Source organism: Excalfactoria chinensis, chromosome 9 (assembly GCF_039878825.1).
Source record: "Excalfactoria chinensis isolate bCotChi1 chromosome 9, bCotChi1.hap2, whole genome shotgun sequence".
NCBI lineage: Eukaryota > Metazoa > Chordata > Aves > Galliformes > Phasianidae > Excalfactoria > Excalfactoria chinensis.
Window position 1 is genome coordinate 18,151,142 of NC_092833.1, and position 22,233 is coordinate 18,173,374.

Genomic DNA, 22,233 nt, shown 5'->3' on the forward strand with positions numbered 1-22,233 from the left:
ATGTTGCCATCAACAAGAGGTTGTCAGCACAGCCAACTTCAGTCTGTGATGTGGCTCCAGCAATGAACAAACAAGTAGTTCTAAAGGAGCCCTTATTGCAAAGCTAGCTGATTTTGCTTCCTAACTGAAACCTTTTGCTCTCAAAATGTGTGTGTCAGGCAGCACCTGGCAACTTTAACACACCTGATACAAACTGCCCTCCCCCCCCTCCCCCTGCAGAGTCAAAGCTACAAGCAGCACAGCTGCTGTGAGGAATGAGTAAAATAGGAGTGTTAGATCTGACCCCCTCGCTGTGCCATGGTTCTCAGCTTATCTGAGAGCAGGGTGGGTATATTAGGAAATGTTTCTTCTCTGAAGAGTGGTCAAGCACTTCTGGTTGTGTTCAGAACCACAGGGAAGTGGCACTGGGGGATGTGGGCATGGTGGGCTGGGCTGGGGTTGTGTTGGGGATTTCAGAGCTCTTTTCCATAATGATTCTGTGAATAGAAAACACACCAGGAGTCTGATCAGTGTGATTCTGTCCTATTAACAGGATGGGATATGTCGTGTTCCTTGAGGTGTGTGATATCTCAAGGAACAACAAAAAAAAGGTCACTGCAGCTTTTATGTCAGCTTCAATTTTATTAGACAATAAATAGAATAAATAAGGAGCATCATCATAAATAAACCAGGATTATTATAAACGTCCATTTCAGGAACTTACAAATGAATAAATAAAACACCGAAGACAAATAATAGCTGAGCATTCAGTCACCTGAGAACGTTCTACAATAGAGCTTATTGGCCCCAGGTTTAGAACTCGGATGCAATAGCTTAAAAGGCACTGACAGCACAGCATGGTTCATAAGTAACTGTACAGCAGGACCTCCGTGCTGCTGCGTTTTCTTATGTCTCTGCAGTGAGGGCACTCAGGTAGCCCAGCGTCCTGTTGATGGTGATGGCACGCAGGCAGAAGGCGTGCAGGACCCCGCAGAGCCGCATGCGGGCCTGGAAGGAGCCAAGGGTGGTGCTGGGCGAGGGCTGCGGCATGGCCGGGCTGTGGGGCTGCAGAGCCTGCGGTGGGAAGGGAGGTCAGTGGGGGGACAAACAAGCTCTTAACATCTTCCAGTTTTACTCTTAGGAAAACCAGTATCGGCCTCCCAAACTCCCAGCTCCCCGGTGACTAACTGCGCAGCACAACGCTGCTCCTAGAACCCCCATTAAAGATGGGAAGAGCAGAAAGGAAGTGCTCACTTGCATCATGTCATCAATGGATGTCAGCACCCTCAGATCCTTGAGGTTCCCCAGCTCTGCCTTGTAGGTTTTCAGGTCTTCATAGATCCCCTGCAGGCATTTGCTCTGCAAAAGTCAGAGTTAATAAGAGATGCTGCAACTTGTTGCTAAGTGCTCAAAGTGCCAAACAAGGGTTCTTTATAGAAGCTCACAGCTTACCCTATCTAAAGTAGAGCTTTCCAGTACTGGACAGTTTCCAGGCTGCAAAGAAAGAGGAAATGATACAGGTTCATTTAGTGGCAATGTGTTATATGGCTGCTGGAGAAAACATGATGCTGAAAGTTGGTTATTTTGGTTTTACCCCCGGATCCTCAGATGTGCAGGATTTTATTGTGTTGATCTGACTGTTGGTGACATCCTCAAGATCAACCTCTTCAAGGGTGCATTCAAATCCCAGTATCCCTTGTTTCTGTGTTTAAAAGGGGGGGAAGAGAAAATGATTCAGCTTCAGAAAACAGCAAATAATCTCCAAATCAGTAGATGTGATGTTTGTGCTAAATATAAAGCACTAGAAAGTGAAAAGAAGAAAATACAGAGGCGGTGCTCACTGATGCACGGCAACTCTGGGAAACTCTGCAGTGGTTTTCTTTTGTGCTGCTCTGAGATGAAGCTTGCAACTTTAGCGGGGGACTTTGGCAGCAACTCTCATCTTGGTGCTGCTGCCAGGGGATTGAGGGGCAGAAGGGCTCTGTAACAGCAAAGCCAAAGCACCGGTATACAAAAGCAAGGAGCTTGGGAGCAGGTGTCTGTAGAGCCAGTCCTGCAAAGGCATTAGAGAAACAGCTGCTGAAAAGTAAGCAGTCCAATTGGTTACCACCCTGCTGCAGTGGAGGAGAGCTGAGAGAGACACCTGTGCAAACACAGGTGCTGCTGATTGTGTGGGCGGGCACTACGAGCAGCTACAGAGTCCAGCTGGGAGTTCAGAAGGAGCCTTCCCTGAGTTGAGTGAGCACCTACCTGCTTTCCTGGGATCCATCTCCAACGTTTCTCTTGCTTGGATAGCATCAGGAGCCCATCCTCATCACCCTGGGTGCTTTCACCAACGCATCATTTGCCTGGACACCATCACCAGCCCTTCTGCTTTGCTAGGTATGTATCATCTCCAGCCCATCCCCACCATTCTGGGCACCATCCCCAACCTATCACCTTCCTGGCTATGCACTATCCCATGCACCAACCCTCCCAACCCTCCCCTCTCATACCTTCACCTGCACGAGTGCCTCATTGGCAGCGGCCAGCAGCGCCCTGGAGCAGTTGAGTCCCTTGGCCAGGCTGTGTGCAGGAGGTGGCAATGCCTGTGTGGATGGCAGCAGGAGGCAGAGCACAGCCAGCAGCACCCAGTGCCCGACCCCCAGCCATGCTGCTCTGCTCCCAGTGCTGATGCTGTGCTCTGCCATGTCTCTGCCCAATGAAACTGATGTGGGATCAGTGGCTGCTGTATGGGCTGTGCTGCTTTTATGCTGGTGGAGAAGTAGGAGTTCCCCTTTTTATTGGTGTCTCGGGGAGCTGAGAGCTGGGAATCCCGTGGGGTCCTGGCATTGGGGCAGTGTGGGGACAGGAGAGGGGGGCTGCCCTTCAGTGCTTAAAGGGAGCTCCTGCCAGCCTTCAAAGGAAGCGTACGAAGAGATGGGGAGAGACTTTTTACGCTGTCTGATAGCTACAGGACAAGGGGAATGGCTTTAAAGGGAGAAGTGTTTAAAGCATGTGTCTGACACCTAAATAAGCTTTCCATTTCTAGTCTTTAATATGATAACGATGAGATGCTGTCGATAGCAGTGCATACTAAGCCACCAGGAAACCTGCCTTAGTCTGGTGGCTTTGGGGCACCAAGGATTTGACCATTAGCTCGTGCTGTACGTGACTGCCGCCCACCCTGCCCCGCCAAAGGGCCCTGGTGAACTTTCCATGAAGTCAGTGGGAGTTTTCCTATGTACTTAGAAAGCAGCAGGATGAATCAAGCGCTTTCTTTATGTTGAATTTTCAGATTCGTTTTATTTTAATGGACATCTTATTTCCCCTAAGAAGGGGGTGGTGTGTCAAGAGATGCTTTGCTAGAATGTTGGTGTATGACTTTCTGCTTTGACTGAAGCCTTTTGACTGAGCTTTGGCTGACCATTGCTGTGCCTGATGTTGAGCTGAAGGCTGTGCTTTTTACCCTTAGAAACACTGAGGCTGAAAAAGACCTTTCGGGTCCCCAACCCCCACCCCACCGTGCCCATAACCAGGTCCCCATATGCCACATCCCCACAGTTCTGAGCACCTCCAGGGATGGTGACCTCTCTGCTCCCTGGGCAGCTGTCCCAGTGCCCTACCAGATGTGTTGCTCCAAATGATGGTTTACAAATAGCCTCATTTGTGCCACTTTTGTGTGTTTCCTGCCCTCCTGCAACTGACTGTGTGTTGCATCCTGTTGGGAACATAGGGAATGTTTCCCTTAGGTTTGGCTCAAAGCAAAGCACAAGGCATTAGGGCCTAGCAATGAGAATATCCCTGTGTCGGCTGCATCAAAAAATGAAAGCAAGTTCTTTAAAACAGGAAAGCCCGTGTGCTTTTTATTACATAGTATGTCTTAGTCTCAGATGCTGATCTCATCAGGCAGAGGAAGGATTATCAAGGTGGGATGATGCTTGTCCTGTTAAAGCAGAGCAGGCCTATCTCTTCTATGCACTTAAGCAGTTCTACTATGCCATTCTGAGTCTGTAGCACTGCAATGGTTCTGCAGTCAGGGCAACTGGACGGTGGCTCCAGTAACAGTGGAGGCAGTGGCACTGACACTTGGTGGCCATGCTGGCTTCCTTTCTTCCTTCCTACAAACCAAATCCCAGAGCCCTGTATGGAGGTTGTGCTGCACATGGGCGCGTACTCAACTGGAAGGCAGGGGTTGTTTGTAGGAATGCCCTATTTCCTGTAATTATAATTGCTTATAATTGTGTAATAATTACAGATACATACATAATTATGCATTTATATATATATATATATATATAGTAAAGCAGCAATAAATTAAATCACAGCTACATAAAAAGATCTAGACAAGGGGGAATTGCTTTACACTGAAATATGGGAGGTTTAGGTCAGATGTTAGGAGGAAATTCTTTACCCAGAGGGCAGTGAGGCACTGCCAGCCACCCCAGGGGGTGCTCAGACCCAGGCTGGATGGGGAGGGGGGCAGCCAGCACACAGCAGGGGGTGCAAACAGGTGTTCCTTAAGGCCCCTTCCACCCCAATCCATTCTATGGTTCTCTGATCTGCCCAGTGCTGCAGTGAGAAATGCTTGTGTGGAACAGTTGGTGTCCTTCTCCCAGTTCCAAGAACACGTGGAAGATTTCTCTCATGGAAAATTTGTTTTATTTTATTTTTGCTCTGGGGAGGAGGTTTTTCACCCAGAGGGTGGTGACGCACTGGAACAGGCTGCCCAAGGAGGCTGTGGATGCCCCATTCCTACAGGCATTCAAGGCCAGGTTGGATGTGGCTCTGGGCAGCCTGGGCTGCTGGTTGGTGACCCTGCACACAGCAGGGGGTTGGAAGGGGATGAGCACTGTGGGCCTTTGCAACCCAGACCATTCTATTGTTCTGAATAATTTATTAGGAAGGTTCCTACTCCAGTAGCTGATCCCCACGGCTCTGCTGGGAGTGAGCACCAGGCAGACACAGGTGCTTCTGGTGGACTTGGATAATGAGTGCAGGTGTGTGAGGGGGAGAGCTGCTCTGTGAGCAGGCTAGAAAATGGGAAAGGTCGGGGATGGGGGTGAGGCTGCTCTGAGCCTGAGGTTTTTGGCTTAATGCTGAGTCCCACACAAAGAAGCCAACAGCTGGAAGAGCCCATTGCTGCCTGGATGGCAGGAAACTGCTGGCACTCACCCTGCACTGTTTCTGCTCTCTGGGTGCATTTTTTCTTCCCATTCACGTCCCTTTCTCTCTGCCTCTCATAGGTTCTGTGGCCCTGAACTGCCAGATGGGGTTGTATTAACTGTGGAGGGCGGTGAGCGCAGCTGTATGGCCGGGCACCCAGACATGTGCCCTTGCGCACATTGGGCACAGACACACTGCTACTGAGACATTTCATCCCCATGAGAGAGGTAAATGTGGGCACGAATAAAGGGATGGGGATGGAGCTGGCACCTGGGGCAGCCCCAACACCCACATCTGGCAGCTGCCTGGAAACGCCTCCTGCTGCCGGCCGGGCTGATCCACATGAAACTCTGCAATTCCCTTTTTTTGTGAGCTTGCTGTATATTTCACTTTTCTTCTGAAGATGTGCTCCTTCCCCTAAAGCACTGCTGTTAGGAAGCCAGGGGTGAGGTGAGTGTGGTGGCTGCTGTCCCTGCAGGCTGTCTGTCTGGCCGTAGGGTCTCTGGTGACAGCAGAGCTCAAGGTGAGCTCAGCACAGCTGGCAAAGGAGCCAGCAGAAGCAGCTCAGGGCTGAGCATCACGAAGAGGGGCCAGTTCCCGGCCTGGCAGCGGGGTCCCATATGCGTGGGTTTCACTTTGCTTTACGATAAGGAGGAAGAGAAACTCCTTGCTCTGGGCTCCTGCAGGGAAGCGAGCTCCTACTGTAAGTGCTGGTGGTGGCTTTTCCTTGGGGATGCCCTCTGTGCTGCTCCTCCTGGGACCCTGCAGCACGTAGCCCTCCCAAACCCCGCCGTCCTTTCCCTTTGAGCAATGGAAAGATGAAAGCCAAAGGATGTGTGTGTGCTGTGCTGCAGTTCTCCATGCTTTCCCCCCAAGTTCCCCCAGCTCTCAGGGAGATGCTGTGCAGAAAGTGCTGCTCGGGGGATGCAAAGAGAAGGGAGAAAAAAGGGGAACCCATTCAGTAAAATGTGCTTGGCAGGAAGCATCTGGCTTACAAAGCACATCTCAGCCCTAAGTGCTGCTTTATCTTCACAGGGAAGACCAAAAACAACACAAGAACCCCCCATGGCACTGCTGCCCAGAGAGCTGGGGCTGACCCTTTCTTGGGGTGTTTGGGGCTGGGCTGGATGGGGCCCTAAAGTTGGGGAGCACCTGGCCCATAGAAGGATGCTGGAAACAGCTGACCCTTAAGGCCATTCTATGTGTCTATGATCTTATGTATGTCAGTAACTACAAAGCAGGCTCTGAAACTGTTTCCCAATCCAAGCTTCTGCTGCCCAAGGGAGCATGGTGGTGGCATGGAGACACTAACAGGGCAGAAATGAATGGTAGCTACACAGCATCTGCCTGTTTCCATGCACACGGAATTAAATGAATTGCATTAAATTAGTGGCTTATTATTTTGTTTCTCCTGCAGGAGTTGGGGTCTGTGCCTTTCTGGGTGTCCCTACAACCTGGGACATTTTGGGCACAATGGGGTGGGCTGCTGGGTATCCTGATGGGTGATGCTACTCTCAGAACAGAAACTGTCTCTGACTGCTCATATTGATGTCACCCCATGAAATGAAACTGTCTGACCCAGAGCTTTTGGGGAATTTGGCTCCACAGTTACAGTACCGATAATAGGAGTCCTAAGTGGAACCATGTAAATGATCCATTCATAGAAGGATAAAAGCTAAGGCAGAATAAAAGCAAAACATCCCTCAGAGCCCCTGTGCTCCACAAAAGTCCCCTGGTGCCAGAAGCAGCCACTGCCCCCAAGGCCAAAAGAGTGGGACAGCACTGGGGGACAGAGCACGTCTTGTGCGGCTTGGGATGAAAGGGGCCTCAAGGATCATCAAGCTCCAAACCCCAGACACAGGCAGGGCCACCAACCTCTGGATCTAATATTAGACCAGGCTGCCCAGTGCCCCATCCACCTCCAGGGTGTTCAAGCCTCATCAGCTCAGCCTCACTGAGCATCTCTGTGTTTCAGTCCAAAGTAAAGCTGTCTGCTTCGAGGGCTGCTGTAGGTACGTGTCGGTGTCAGGTGCCCTGATATGCAAACTGAAGCAATGCCTTCCATCTTCCCCCCCCAGCTTCCCGAGGATGGGGCACATCCCGCAGACATTGGCATAATCTTGGTGCCGGGGCTGGGCACACTGAGAGGACTGAGTTCAGAAACCACGCAAGGCACATTTCTTTCAAAAACATCATTTAATCCATTCATTCCACAGCTTTGCCATTGTACACACCTGCATGACACCGTAGTACACTGGACAGAGATCTAAGATGCAGTTACCCAGCAATACTATATATATTTTAGAATTATTTTATCTTTTTTAGTTAAAAACCAAACCCTTGAAGATGGACACTCCGCTGGCTGTCCTGGTGCCGGGTGCCCACAGGCCTGCTCCCTCCAGAGAATTAAAGGCACTTATCAGTGAGCAGAGCCACCCGCCCCTCCTGCTGAGCAGCTCTGCAGGGGGGCTTTGGGCTGAGCCCCCCCATCTGCACCCCATGGGGGGGGTTGGCCTCACAGGTGAAAGCACAGAGCAGGAATACAACAGCAGCTAGCTATTGCCACATGCAGGTCACAGCAGCAAGACAACAGGAGATACTGACAAGTGAACACCCCCACTATTATATATATCTATATATATATTTTCTGCATAGATTCCAAAAAAGCAAATTAAATAAGAGGAGTTTCCATTGCAGGCAAACATCGGGCGCTCCCACCTGAGCCAGCCTTTGCTATTGGAGCAGCACAACGTGGCAAAATGGCCCCAAACCGCTGTGAAATGACAAGGGAGCTCTCAGCACCTGGCTTGTTTCGGGGGAAGGAGGGGAAGAACAACAGTAAGTGTCATTTTAATCAAATACATTCGTGGCGGGTGGGGGGTGGAATTTGGTTGTGTCTCATCTTTTGCTGCAGACACCCCGAATCAGTTGTCAGCCGAACACCTTGCTAAGAGGAATTTGTCATGGTGTTGGGGGGATAATGGAAATGTGGGAAGCAAAGGACCCCACTGCTGGGAGCAGAACACAGCAGGGACACGGTGCCCATAGAGCAGAGCAGGGCACGGGGGGCAGCCCCAAGGCGGAGGGGAGCTGCTGCCATACTGCATACATTTCATATGCTGCTGAAGGTTTTCAACATAGATTTTTTTCTTTTTCTAAACTTCTGAGACAGGTGAGTCATATAGATATTCAGTGTGGATAATAAAATAAACATCTACTGGGTGTGCCAGGGCCTAACAGTACTCACAATATTAGGGCCTGCTGAATGCTAGTATAGAATAGCTTAAGTCCGTGTCATACACACATGATGAGCTTACAGATAAATAACTCTACAACAATCCTGTCTTCTGTGCACAACTGTACGTGCTTGGCTCTGTGTGGTGATGACAAAGGAGGCCCTGCACACTGAGTTGGCTGAGGACATCACCGAGTCAACCACTGGCCAACAAAAAGACGTGTCATATGAAACAAGTTTTTAAATGTTTATTTTACATCTTTATACATAAAACTTTCCAGGTAACTCTTTGAACCCAACTGAATGTTAATAGCACGGCTAAAAATGAACGTCAGGTAGTCAACATTCACAAAATGTTGAAAACTGATTAAAATGTACATATTACCGAAGGTTACGACGTCACTACGAGGCAGGCATGTCTTTTGGACTTGTATAGCACCGTCAAGTACAGTCTCTTTATTTAAAACTACAGTGAAGAATAAAAAAGTAGTCAATGGTAAAATATCGTCCAACGTAAAACCTCTAAGCCAACAAAAATAAAGTTAAACCGCCCTCTCTCCTCAGCCACGTTTTATCATGTTATAAGTACTGTACATTTTTTTTTTTCTGTAATAATATTATTAAAATGCCTGATATTGAGTGGTACAAGTAAAAAAGAAAAAAAATAATAATTAAAATAAATTAAGAAGCAGAGGCCAATCACCGGACATAAAGCTTCGGACACGACCAAGGACTAACACTGATTTGCTGCGCGCCACCGAGGACATCAGCACGTGTACAGACACAGAAGCGAGGGACAGGCGAGCTCCATCTCTGCTCCCACGGGCTCTGGGGTTACTTTGCTGGCATCTTCTCTGCCATGTGCTTCTGCTGGCTCTCGGCATGTCTGGGAAGGAGAAGCCTGGTTATGAGGAGGCAGAAGCATGGAGGTGTGCTAGCGGCACTCTGCAGGCCCACACCTCCCCCCACATCCTGCTCTTGTGGGATTGAGGTCACCCACACCCCGATCCCACCAACCTCCCGTGCTACCTGCATCTCACCATGGTGGCGACAGTCCCCACTGCTTCCTGCTACAGATGGGGTTAAGCCATGCAGCTGCTGCATGGACATAGCTGTGGCAATGCCCGTTTTCCTGCTGGCTTTCTGGTCTCCAAAGGCTGACAGCGGGGGCAAATGGCCCATGCTCCCCCCCATCCCTCACCTGGTCAGGTCCTCGATGTCCACCAGCATTGCATCCTGCTCCGTGTGCAGCTCATCCCGGATGAGCAGCAGCTGCACCAGCTCCTCGTTCAAGCCTGGGGCCGGGGAGAGAGGAGGAGAGTTCACGCTGAGCAGGGGGAGGTTTGCAAGGAGAGGAATTTTGCAGCGCTTCAGCCACAGGCATGAGCAGCTCCACATCCCTAGCAGGAGCTGCCAGGAGGGACGGTAATTAACGAACACGAGCAGTTACAGAGTTGCAGAGCAGCCCAATGAACGTGTTGGGGCTATTCTTGTCCTACAGCCACCTGAGACATTTCCTTTAAGATTAATTAATCATTGACAAGGGAAGGTGGAGATGCTGGGGAAGAACCCCGGATCCTTTGGAGAGAGCAAAGACAAAGAGGCAAACACAAAGACACGTGAGCCATGTTAATATGCTGCTAGATGGAACATATGGGCTCAGAGGTGTCTACTGGACCAGAGGGCTTCTCCACTTGTGGGTGCTACTGAGGCCATGCAGAGCATCATATCAAAACAGAGCCATCAGACTGCATGGAGCCACAGAACTGGAAGCACTTCTGGCTACTTGTAGGGGCTGGAGCAGTGGTACGTTACAGAGCCCTCTGAGTGCTTGAGAGACAAAAAGAAAGCAAAAAGCCAAAGGAGCCAGACCTAGCAAACAGCCCACCTCCAGCAGCTCTCATGTATGGCTCCATTACTGAACACTTGTCAACATGGTGCTCACCAAAGAGTAATCAAACAAAGACCACTTACTTTCTATCTGCGAGTGGAGATCATTGACTATCACTTGTAGCTGCCCGATAGTCATGTCTCTTAGGTCAGCGGGTTTTAAACTCCTCTTCATCAGGCATTCGCTTATATGAGGCATATGTGGCAGCTGGAAAGAAATTTTCATCTGTTTAATTCTTTTTCTCTGAATATGAACCCATATTTCTGCACAGCACCAGTTTGCCTTGGACACATCCCGCCCTGCAGACACTCATTTGTGGCTACAATGAGACCACCGAAGCATCTGGCCAGTGCTCGATTCAGGCCTTCAGCCTCGGCTGGGAGCTCATCACTGCATCTCCAGCCTCAGCACAGCACTGAGCTGCACGCTTCCCCCTCTCCTCTCCTGCTCCCATAAAGCCCATAGCAGAGGGATGAAAGGCCACAGCGAGGGCCTGCACTCACCAGATCTGCCACCGGAGATTTCTTCCTGTTCTGTTTCTCCACCTCCACCTGCATTTTGGCCATGGGCTTTGCCATAGCCAAGGCCATTTTGGCTTCAGCTTGGAGTTTCTTTTGCCTGGTGAGAAAATCCATGTCATCGAGGGACTCGGACTCCTCCTCGGTCGTGTCTCTGTCGGAGTAGGAAGAGCTCTGCTTGCTCTAGGGAAGCAGACACGCACCGTTACAGCCCGGCATCACTGCTGCAGGGACAGAGCAAAGGAGCTGACCTGCAGCTTCACACCCTGTGTGCACACAGAGGGGATCATCTCTACAGGCAAAGTGAACAGCACAGGGCTGGGTGGCTTTAAAATGAAACTGATTTCTTGATTGGCTCTTCTGAGTATTAACAGCCACTTGAGCACTTTAGACAGAGCCAAACAGATCGATAAGTGCCTAATGGACAAGCTGGTTAAGCTGGAGGAAAGCCCACCACGGCTCTGGGGCCTCTGTGCTGTATCCATGAAGGAACAGAGGAGTGGAGAGCTGATGGGAGCTGACGCCACTCTGCACCCATTACTGCCCAGCCAGAGCACAGAGAAAGGAAGGGCAGGAGAAGGGCACTGTCCCTCGGGTGCATCCCCCCTCTGCAGCAGGTCTGTCCTGAAATAGCAGTGTGCTAGCTGCCTGTCAGCGTTTGCATTAGTTCTTTTACTGACAAACGAAGGCGCTGCTCTGGGATTCAGTGCCCCAGCAGTTCTCATTATGGCCCGTGTGCTCTGCAAGATGAGCCAGCAGACCTACCATGGGTGACAAAGGTGTGTCCAGGCTGGTTTCTGTCTTGCTGTCATCGGCATCGCTGTCCTTATCGCTGCCACTGTCGTTCACAAAACAGATCTGCAGGTTCATCCCGCTCTGGAGTCTGTGGGGAGGAGAGGTGACAATGGGGATGGGGATGGGCTCTATGCAATGGTAGATCTGTGATGCACAACTCTCTGCTTGGCCCCATTGGCTCCACTGGCAGCAGCACCCAACGCCTGGGCCGGAGGTGACAATTCCCACATAGCACTACAAAGTGACAGCTCAGGCTGAAAACTCATCAGCTCCACAACAACAGTGTCTCTACCACCATCTGCTGCTGAACGGTAGAAATACCCACATCCTGCAGAGCTTCCTCATTGCGGCCATGAAACACCATGTGCTAACTAAAGGGATTTATTGAGGGGTGCCCCAAGACTCTTTGTGGCACTATAGCATCTCATGGGCACTCCTCCAGCAGAGCCCTGCCCAGCTTTTGCTCCGCCATGTGCTGTCCATGCTAACTCCCAGCGTGCAATGAGGAAGAGAAGCAGCACAGCCCTGAGCATGGCACAATGCAGGTTTGCAGCAGGGCTGCTCACCTCTCACACTGCACTCAGCCTTTGCTCCTTTTACCATGTTCCAGATGATCCTTTGGAGACAGCTCTGTTGCCCTTCCTGTGCTTCACCATCACCACATGTCCATGCTGGGGTTGGCCCATATACAAGCTTTGCAATAAGGGGACTTATACTGGGCCTGACAGCAAACAGGGAGGAGTACGTGCAAATCGGGGTCTGCGGGACACCTGCATTTCAAGAGCATGACCAGGACGCCTGACCTATGCTCTTCCTAACAGAGAGGCAGACAAGGCACCTCAGGGAGCACCGGAGTATTAGAAGTGGAGGATGCTGACTGCACTGTAAAAATCCTGGATTAAAACAGTGCACAGCTGGGAAGCAGCAACTGGCCTCAAAAGGAACCCAGGAAGCATCCTGTGGGACACGGCTGGACGTGGAGCCCTTCCCTGTCAGCAAGCACCAGCTGCTCACTGTGACAGCCAGCATGGACTGCAGCAGCCCAGCTCTCCCACTGCCTCCTCCATGGCCCCATGTGATGTGCCTGGAACCCCTGACTCAATATACAGTGTGCTCTGCTGCAAAACAAGGATGCAACAGAACAAGGAAGCATCTTCTGCTTGCCCTCAGGGCACTGGGACAAGGACTGAGAGCGCTGTGGTGGAGCAATGGGGTCAGTCAGCCTCTCCTGGATGTCCTGACCCATGCAGTGCATACCAGCCCTGAACTAATAAATACGAACAAAATGCTGCAGCATTCAGGTACATCTGGTGTTTTCTCATGGTACGGCTGCCCAGCCCTGCTGCAGGATGTTAATTAGAGCTGCTCTGTAATTACAAGACAGCAGTTACCGCTCGAGCTGTAACCACAAAGAGCACAACTTTCCTTTTCAGATGCACTGTGGTTCAGCTGCACTTTACAGTCTCACCCCCATGCTGCTCTAGTAGGATTCACCCTGGTTTTATGCCTCTGCCAGGTTTTTTCCTCCCTGCCCCACATCTGCCAACGGTGCAGAAGGCACTCGAGCTGCCCAGGTGCTGTGGATCCACCCTGGCTGCTCAGTGCCCAACTGCTGACCAGTATGAAGCATACAACCAACAGAGCCCAGCTGCTGACCAGTATGAAACGTGCTTCCAGCAGGTGACCACCTCCCGAACCACCGAAGGAAGATGCTCAATCACAAACCAATAGTTCTGTTTTTCAACCAGCTTTCATAGGATCACAGAATGGTTGGAGTGGCTCTGAAGGCCATCGGTCCCACTCCCCACAATGCACAGGGACACCCAAACCCCATCGGTGCTCAGAGCCCAGCCCTGACTGTGGGCACCCCCCCCCTAGGCAGGCTGTTCAGAAGGCACTTGGGTCTGTTGAACCTCACGACGTTCTCCTGCGCCCCCTGCTCAATCCCCATCATTCACCATGCTAACCCAGCAATAAGACCAAGCTCTCTCCTGCTTTGGACATGCACATTTCAACAGGAATTCAGACACACAGCTCCTTGTCCAACCCCACCAAGCAGCCCAGCCTCCACCCACCCTGCAGCCCCACGTACCGGGAGGACAGGCTGGGCTTGCCACTCTTGCTGCAGCTGGTGTAGAGCCCTGGGCCATCGTCAAAGAAGCTGCCAAGAGCCAATTTCTGCCTGATGGACTCACGCTCATTCTTCTGAGCCTGCAGGGGAAGAAATGCAGGAGAGGTGCCATCAAATTACCAAGGCTTGAACAATGCATTCATATGGAAGCGTTTTTTGAGTGAGGTTAAGCTATGGGATGGATTGAAGTGGATCACTGATCCATGGCTGCGCAGTCAATGTGCAGTAAAGGAGAATCACAGATCTGTATCCCAAATTAAAGTAGTACTGCTCTGGTGTCTGTAGGCAGTGGATGACAGGAAGGCAAATTATGGACAGAAGGAACATTTGGAAGCCCTCAAACATTCCATTTTAAAGTAACATGTAGCAGCTGATCAGGAATATAAAGCAAAAGAAAATGTATCAGGCAAGCATGGGCAGCATCCACAGTGCCAACATATTTTGCCTAAATAATGCACCTGTATCTGACAGAGGGAAGTGACATATAATGAAATGTAAATTATTAACGTAAAGTAGCTAATCATTTAATCTAACCCCAGTGCTGACAACCTACATTACAGCATCGCACTGCCCATTATGTTGTCAATCTCTTACCAAAATACGCACTTTATTTGTAATCTAACTCCTTTGCCACTGCTACAAATAATTCAGAGCACTGAAAACAACACCCAGAGCATCAAGGGGGTTTGAATTTTCAACTTGTTCCCTGTTTTCTTTTTCTATATCATTTACTGACAGTGCTCCTGGTAGCACAGCACCCCCTTGGGAACCCAGGAAAGGAGCCACGATGTTGAAGTGCAGGCCAAAATGCGATGAAGCAGTGACACAAAACCCAAGGAAAACAGAACTTTTGCGTCTCTTGTGCCACCCGTTGTGCCCCTGGGCACTGCTGCCACACTGGGCATGTGGTGGGTGCAAGAGATGGAAGAAATACCAATAAATGCCCACGGTGCACTTTCCCTTCTTCAGAAAACATCACAGGATCATGGAATGGTTGGGTTGGAAGGGACCTCCAGCATCACCCAGTTCCAACTTCCCAGCTGTGGGCTGGGTGCCCCCCACCAGACCAAGTAGCCCATGGTGGTTCTATCCAGCTGGGCCTCAAACACCTCCACAGATGGGGCCCTTCTCTGCCAAGGGCCAACCTCTGAGCACAGCTTCCTCCAAGTACCAAATGGGCACATCCCCACAGCACCTTCATATTTCATGAAACCATGGACGCTTCTCTTCCCAACCAGAGGACCTCTTCCATCCCATCTCTATGCTCAAAGATTCCCATCTCCCTCCACACCAGCCCTACCTCCAAGACGTGCTGAAAATCACTCCACATTAAAAAGCATACGAACGCAGACTGCTCCCATGTGTTTTCCCCTTGCAGATGGAGCTCTCTCCACACCCGTTATAATTTAGCTCCACGTCCCACTGCGGCTGCAGCTGTTCCCAGTCTGACATCTGTATATTTAATCAATGTGCCATTTGTCCACTCCGCCGGGTCATTACCAGGGATACAACATAACGCTATTCCCAGTCCTGAGCTCAGCATATCCCATCTTATAGAGCAGACACAGCATAACGACCATAAAGAAACGGAGAGTCCTATTTGTTATGATAAAATAGGGAACAGTTACTAAGGAATAGAATATACCTAAGGGAACCAGACTTTATGCTGAAGATAAATTACCCGCCAGCTGCACGATGTGTCCTGAGCCGGGCACTGAAAACTGGAAATTGAGAAGGAAAATTGTGTTTTTTCTGACTATCAAATGTACTCAGTTTGTACATAAAAAATAACGCATCCAATGAAACATGAAGGTACTAGCAAGGAAAATGTAAAAACCATGCTATAAACATGTGTTTTGACATCACGCCTCCCAGCTCTGCCCCGGCATCAACTGGGCAGTTGTGTGGGCCATCCCAATTCTATGGTCGGGGCTGCTTGGCCCACTGGCTGCTCACACCACTGGCAGTAGTGCCCACACTGCTGCCTGACCCACTTTATCTCCTACTGACCTATTTTGTCATCTATTTCCTTCTGCATACACACAACACTGGGGGAGCACGGAATGGTTCAATGCTTGGTCTGCACGGACACTTACCACACGCGAGGCATACTGCTTTACTACAAGAAGCCCATCTTTGCCCCACTGATATCTTCATCCTCATGCAGTGCCCATCCATCAGGCTGTCCCTGACTGACCCATGCAGGGATGGGAACCACGAGATTTCTGCTGATTTCTGAGACATGAGAAAAGCCCCCAGCGCATCGCCCACGCTGTATTACTGCTGTCACTTGGGAATTAACAACTGGGCTGCTCCACTCAGCCACTCTGCGGGGCAGACGGCATGCAGGACGCGGTTCTTAGCAGCCTTTATGCATTACAGCCGTCACACAAAAGAGCAAATAAAAGCACACATCAAATATTTATTTGCAACTCAGGTGCCGCAGCAATTTCCCATGCTTTGTGCCGCACTTTGGAACCACCCACCATTAACATCCCTCCATTAACAGCAGACGACAACGACATTTCTGGAGCTGTACTGATGGATAACAAGGGCTGAGCAGCCGGCATGGCTGGTCTGTGTGCTGCCCGCAGTGCTTGGGAGGGAACAGCACGACAAACTCACAGAACCGTGAGGGTTGGGAAAGGCCTCTGAGGTCCCCAACCCAACTGTAGCCCACCCCACCGTGCCCAGTGCCCTCAGTGCCACATCCCCACAGCTCTGAACACCTCCAAGGGATGGTGACCCCACCACTCACTGGGCAGCTGTGCCAGTGCCTGATTACTCATACAGAGTAGAATTCCTTCCTAATATCCATCTGGTGCAACTTAAGGCCATTACCTCTTGTCCTAGGATTGCAGGTGAATGAGCTCCTGGAGGGCAGTGCTGCTCCCATCCAGCCAAGGGGTTAAAGCCTATGGGGGACATCAGGGGACATCACCCCACTGCTCCGGAGCTGCCTGCTCCCTGCAGCCACACCACGGAGGCTATTTTTGCCAGGGACTGTCATTACCAGCCATGGACAATTACTATATTTAAAGTCCCAGACCCATACGCAGCACTCTTTTTTATCTCTGTGCAGTACAAAAGCTATGATTGGATTCGCCAGCAGAAATTGTAATTATGCAACACTTGTTTTTGTATGGACGGATCTGCTAGAAAAACACAAAATGTTCATATTCTCTCAAGCCATGTGGCACGGAGCCCTACAAATGCCAGCTCTCCTGGTCTGAGGAGGTGCCTGGGAACGCCCCCAGGGGAGAAGCTGTGATGAGGACACACAGAGGGGACAGTTCTGCCACATCACACTAGAGAGAGAGCAGCCGTGATTAAAGGCAGTGGCAGGGCATGAGCATCCCAGCACTGCGCTCTCTGGGCTGCGAAGTGGCCATGCATGCAGCCCCATGCCCAAGCTCCATGCATGGAGTTCTATGCATGCAGCACAGAGCACGCAGCCCCACAGACACAGCCCCATGCATGGAGCTCTGTGTAGGTAAGCCCCTCTCTGCAGCCCTGTGCATGCAGCCCCATGCCCCGTGCCCAGTGAACACCGCTTGGCAGCGCCTGTCCATGCGGAGTGCGCCGACAAAAGGCCCCTTTTTGTCTCCTACCTTTTTATAATTCCCCTCCACATCCCGCGCGGATGCCTGCCCGATGATGTCACCCATTCCATCACCAGCCCCGCTCATGGCCCCGTTCCCCGGGTGCTCCCCGTGGGCACATCTCCGCTCGCCGCAGCCGTGGCACCGGGACCGCCGCTCGCTGCTCCCTGCGGGCGCAGGCCTTGCCCTAATAAAGTCAAAGCTGCAGGCAGCAGAGCGGGACTGGGAGAGGAAAGCTGAGGGCTTCCTGCAGCCACTGGCAGCGCCGGGTAAAAATAGCCCCAAGTGCTGCACAAGGGCAGGAAAAATCCCGGTGTCTGATGTCAGAGCCACAACCTCTGACAGCAAAGTGACTGCAAAGCGAAGCTCGCCTCTGATATCAGCTTCCCCAGAGAGCTGCTTCCGGGCTCTAAGAGGTTTTTTGGGTGCAAAATATGTTCCTAGGAAGTAACCAACAGAACCCAAATGGCATTTTGTGCACAGCCTGGACCCCATCGCCCACCCCAGGGGTTCACAGGGGTCCAGACTGGGAGGCACAGCACTGGAATCCCCATATCTCCCCCAGCCAGGAGCTTGGGGACCGTGCAGGAGATCCTTCAGGCTATGGTGTTTATGTCCTGTTAGGTCAATGCAGCGCACTAACAGCAGCACTGCTCCTCAGTGTGCCAGAGGAATACCCTCAGCGACCCCACAGTGACAGATCCCGGTGACACCATTCCTCTTTTAAAAGGCACATCGTGGTGAGGTTGCTGGCTCCGATCACCCACAGGTTAATCATCACAGCATAACCCCATCCTGAAGCTTCAGGGAGGAAATAATAACAGCAACAGTACAGGGGACCGCTTAATCCCATTGCTTTCCCAGGACACACAGCTCTGTGTGCCTCATTCTTTCTGCTTCCCCTCCGCCGCTGACTCACTGTGTCGCTTCCCAGTGCTGCTAAATTTAAGCTGCCCTGCTGACAATGGGGTCCCTGACGCTGATAACACCTCCTGCTCTCAGCCCAGCTCTGTGCACAACACTGTGCTGCCGCAGGCACCGTCCCTTTTTAAAGACTGCCAATGCTCAGACACCACAGAATCGTTAGGGTTGGGGAAGACCTCTAAGATGCTCAAGTCCAACTGACAGCCAACCACCCCCGTGCTCAGGATCTCTCCCAGCACACAGCAGGGGTTGCTATGGGCCCCTGGGTCCTGCCCCACAGATGAGCGGTGGAATGGGAGGGGATGGGAGAGACCTCCTCCAGGTCAGAGAATCACAGAACCATTCAGGCTGGAAAAGAGCTCTGAGATCCCCAACCCCCCCATGCCCACATCCCTCAGTGCCACATCCCTGCAGTTCTGGAGCACCTCCAGAGATGGTGACCTCACTGCTCCGCGGGCAGCTGTACCAACAGCATTTGGAGAACAAATGTTTCCCAGTATCCAACCTGACCCTCCCCTGGGGCAGTGGGAGGTCCTATCTCCAGTCACCTATAATGATAACATGGTAATCCATAATCACAAGAAAGTTCTGCCATAGGGAAGCAGGCAGTGCAGCATCTCTCCCTGGATACATTTCCTCTCCCGGCCACAACAGCAGCACCATGAAGCTGAGAAATAAATCCCGCAGAGTGGAGGAAGGGCTCTGGGGCTGCAGTTTAACACCAGTCCGTTGCCCATGAAACCACCTCACTGCTCACTGCAGCCTTCATGCCCCCAGACACCCAGGCTGGGCTGCAATCCCACATCCGGATGCTCCACGTAGGAGAAACATCTCAGTGCAACCCACAGACGTGGTCCCACCCTGTCCTCAGCGACAACCCCCATTGCACAGCATCTCTGTGCAAAGCTGTGGGCACCATCAGCTGTGGGTTCCTCCTGGGGAAGGATGCAGACGTCAGATTGCATCAGCTGCGAGCCGGCTCCATGGTTACAGCACTGCTGAGTGCAACGGGAGTGCTGGGAGAAGCAGCCAGAGCCACCTGAGGCTGCTCTGCTTTTTATAGCACCAAAGGAGAACTTAATGCAGGCATATGTGGGGCTGTATGGCCCCATTGCAGGGCTGGGGGCTGCTGGGATGGGGTGGCAGCATCTGGGTCTGCTCAGACAAGCAAGGAGCTGAATTAAACCATGCCATGCATATGCAATGCTGGTTTGAGTTGATGCAAAGCCCCAGAATGTTGGTGCTTATTCCATTGGGAGAGGGAACCGCCACCAACCCCTTCTGCTCAGCATCAGCTTCCAAACGCTGCTGTCACCGAGTTATCAGAGAACAAACCTAAATTTCCTGTGAACTGAAACAACTCACTGAAGGCTGGGGGATGATGCTGACCCTCCCCATCCAGGCTTTAGCACATCCCATGCTCTCCATGCATCTTGTAGAGCATTCTTGGTATCAGTCTGGATGAGAAGGCCCTCAGCCTGCTTTCCAGAACGCAGCCTTTGTTCTGTGCCATGGCTCTGGGAGCAGCAGGCAGCTGGTGCTAGATGGTCCAAGTGGGGCTTCTTCTCAAAGGCCCATTGTATGAATCCCAAAGAGACCAAGGGCCGGGTCCTGCACCCCACTCACAGCCCCATGCATTGCTGTGGGTATGAAGCAGAGCTGAGAGCTGCGTGGAAAGAAAGGAGACCTGGGGTGGTGGTGAGCAGCAGCTGATCAGGAGCCAGCAGTGTGCCCAGGTGGGAAGAAACCAAGAAGTCCTGTCAAATGACAGGAGGAAAAAAAAATATGGAGCCCGGAACAAAGTATTTGGCACAGGAAAATAAATCAGCATAAAACAGCAAAGGAAATAACTAAGAGGAGGCTTCTTTTTGTTTACACTTGGGTTACTCGTCGCCTTTGGGCTGCATGACCTCATTTCGTTGCTCGGAGGTTTCCAAAGGGCACTCCTACCAGATCTGAGAAATTCCCCATTGGCAGAGGCAGACCCCTGGAAGGGCAAGCAGGAGCAAGCAGGCAGCCTCAGGGCAGAGCATGGAGCCTCCTGAGCACAGAGAACCCAAAGGAGAGCAAAGGGAAGAGCGCAAGGGCAGCAGGTTCCCAGGCCACCACCCTCTGCGGCGCTCGGGTCAGAGCTTTCCTGCTGAATTTCCCTAAGGCAAACATGTCCCCAGCCTCTCTCCACGCACTGACTCGCTCCTCTGTTTGTTCTGCAGCTCTCCTAAATCCCCAGGAGCTGCAGAGAGACGCGTGGGCAGGGATGTGAGGAGCAAGGGGAGGCACGGCTGCCTCATCCCCAGCTCTGCTGGCTCCCGGATGGAACCACAACCCGGGATTCCTGTTTGGCCTTTGGGCTGATGGGCCGGCAGGGATGGAAATGCTATGAGACACTCTGCATTGAGCTCCTGTTTCCCCGGGATCTGCATTCCTTCTGCCTATTTCTGCCCTAAGATTTACTGATCCGGAGGAGAGAGACCAATTCATAAACAAGCAGCTCAGTGGAAGCAGATCAAATGCAGCAGCAGCGCTGCAGCACAATGAAACCAGGGCACCAGTACATGGGGATGCTGGCAGGCCAGCACCATGCAGCATCCACCAGGCACTGCCCACCAACCATCACACAGCACACACCATCCACCAGGCGCTGTGTGCCCACTGCCCCCAAGATCCGCAGCATCTCAGCAAACATGCCAGCAAAACATCGACCGCCCAGAAACAATGGCCCCATTTATAATGACAGGAGAGCAACAGGCTCAAAGCTGCAGAAAAACCAGCTTCCCTCCAGCACAGACCGAAAAAAAAAAAACAGCATTATTTTTTTTTTCCAAAGGAGCTAAAATGGGAAATCCATTTCCAGAAGCACTTGCTGCAATGGAAGCATCTGCTGAAACACCGACTGAATTAGCCCTATATACTGATGTATGCGCTGATATCGTTTCCTTCCATGATATCTTTAGCAATAAGAGATGTTTAGCCTTAAGATGAAGCCTGAGTTCAGAGGAACGCCGCAGCGGAGCCGCTGCCCAGCACAGCCCCCTCCCGAGGCCCGGCTCTGCTGCTGGGCCATCCTGCAACGCACCCCGCACCGCACGTAGGCACTGCTGAGCACTGCCGAGCACTGCCGTAGCGCAGGGGATGCGCGGATGGACCAACCCAGCCCCAAACACTGCCCTTCCCCGGGCAGGTGCAACCCTGCAGCACCGACCCTCCCGGTACACAGCAATGAAAGCACAACGAGAATCGCAGAGTCATCGAGTCGTTCAGCTTGGCAAAGAGCTCCGAGCCCATCGAGCCTAAGCACCAACCCAACGCCTCCACGGCACCGAACTGTGGCCGCAGGCACCGCATCCACAGCGGGGTGCCGGGCTCCCATTGCCGGATGTGGCGATGCTCGCAGCTCAGGCCGGGTGTTGCTCCCGAGGTGGGTGCTCGGGGGGGTCCCGCACCCCGGCGCAGCCCCATTTCTCGCTGAGCGGAGCAATGTAACGCGTTTAGGAATCATTCCCTCCTGGGCCGACTCTCCCGCAGCAATACGGATCGCACGCACTCACCCGGAGCAGCTTCATCTGCGGCGGGGCTGCGGGCGCGTTGCGGGGCGGGCTGACGGCGGGACCGGAGCATCCCCGAGCCGTGTCGCGCCGCTCAGCCCCACCGCGGCTCTCACTGCGGCTGCGAGCATCACATGGCGAGCACAAAGCCCGGCCCGACCGCGGCTCCTCCACAAAGGCTGCCGGAGAGCGCTCCCCGACGCTCCGTTTCTCCGCGCCTCCCGCAAATCCTTATGGAAAAATAACCAAACCCGCCGCAACAAACCCGCGTCCTCCGCCCGGCCCGGCCCCGCAGCCCCTCACCCGGTAGGCGCAGTTTTCCTGCAGGACCATCTCCGAGCATCCCGCGGCCGCTAAGATGGACGCTGCCGCCCGGCCCCGCCTGCTCCGACGGGCGCGGGGGGAAGGAAGGGGGGGGGACGCGGGGCTCGGCTGCTTCCCGCACCGCGCGGCCCCGCAGCGCCTCCC

The 22,233-nt window shown here is 52.3% G+C and overlaps 2 protein-coding genes across 8 annotated transcripts in view; both read right to left on the reverse strand.

The window, feature by feature from the left end:
- Nucleotides 1–885: 885 nt before the first annotated feature.
- IL12A (interleukin 12A) lies at nucleotides 886–2,672 on the reverse strand. Its single transcript, XM_072344726.1, has 5 exons — nucleotides 2,475–2,672; nucleotides 1,574–1,681; nucleotides 1,432–1,473; nucleotides 1,234–1,338; nucleotides 886–1,053 (listed from the first exon to the last, which is right to left on the reverse strand). Exons 1-5 carry the CDS (start codon nucleotides 2,667–2,669, stop codon nucleotides 886–888), a joined length of 618 nt encoding a protein of 205 aa, XP_072200827.1. The 5' UTR covers nucleotides 2,670–2,672.
- Nucleotides 2,673–8,592: 5,920 nt separating this feature from the next.
- The window catches only part of SCHIP1 (schwannomin interacting protein 1), a 103,262-nt gene continuing 89,621 nt past the window's right edge, over nucleotides 8,593–22,233 (reverse strand). For 5 of the 7 annotated variants that reach the window (XM_072344063.1, XM_072344067.1, XM_072344064.1 and 2 more), the window contains 6 exons: nucleotides 13,656–13,774; nucleotides 11,534–11,651; nucleotides 10,754–10,951; nucleotides 10,334–10,457; nucleotides 9,561–9,654; nucleotides 8,593–9,245 (listed from right to left, as the gene is read on the reverse strand). In XM_072344063.1, coding sequence (XP_072200164.1) covers nucleotides 9,194–9,245; nucleotides 9,561–9,654; nucleotides 10,334–10,457; nucleotides 10,754–10,951; nucleotides 11,534–11,651; nucleotides 13,656–13,774 — 705 coding nt within the window. In that variant the 3' untranslated portion in view covers nucleotides 8,593–9,193. Of the gene's footprint in view, nucleotides 9,246–9,560; nucleotides 9,655–10,333; nucleotides 10,458–10,753; nucleotides 10,952–11,533; nucleotides 11,652–13,655; nucleotides 13,775–17,305; nucleotides 17,399–22,068; nucleotides 22,218–22,233 lie in introns of those variants that run through there. The other 2 variants (XM_072344069.1, XM_072344070.1) reach the window with 2 other exon arrangements.

What these genes read in the sequence shown, in the direction of transcription:
- IL12A (XM_072344726.1), bottom strand. Translation starts at nt 2,669, where the DNA reads ATGGCAGAGCACAGCATCAGCACTGGGAGCAGAGCAGCATGGCTGGGG. An exon ending in AGGCACTCGTGCAGGTGAAG is followed by an intron (nt 1,682 to 2,474) that starts GTATGAGAGGGG and finishes TTTTAAACACAG; the next exon opens with AAACAAGGGATACTGGGATT. An exon ending in AAAGCTCTACTTTAGATAGG is followed by an intron (nt 1,339 to 1,431) that starts GTAAGCTGTGAG and finishes TGACTTTTGCAG; the next exon opens with AGCAAATGCCTGCAGGGGAT.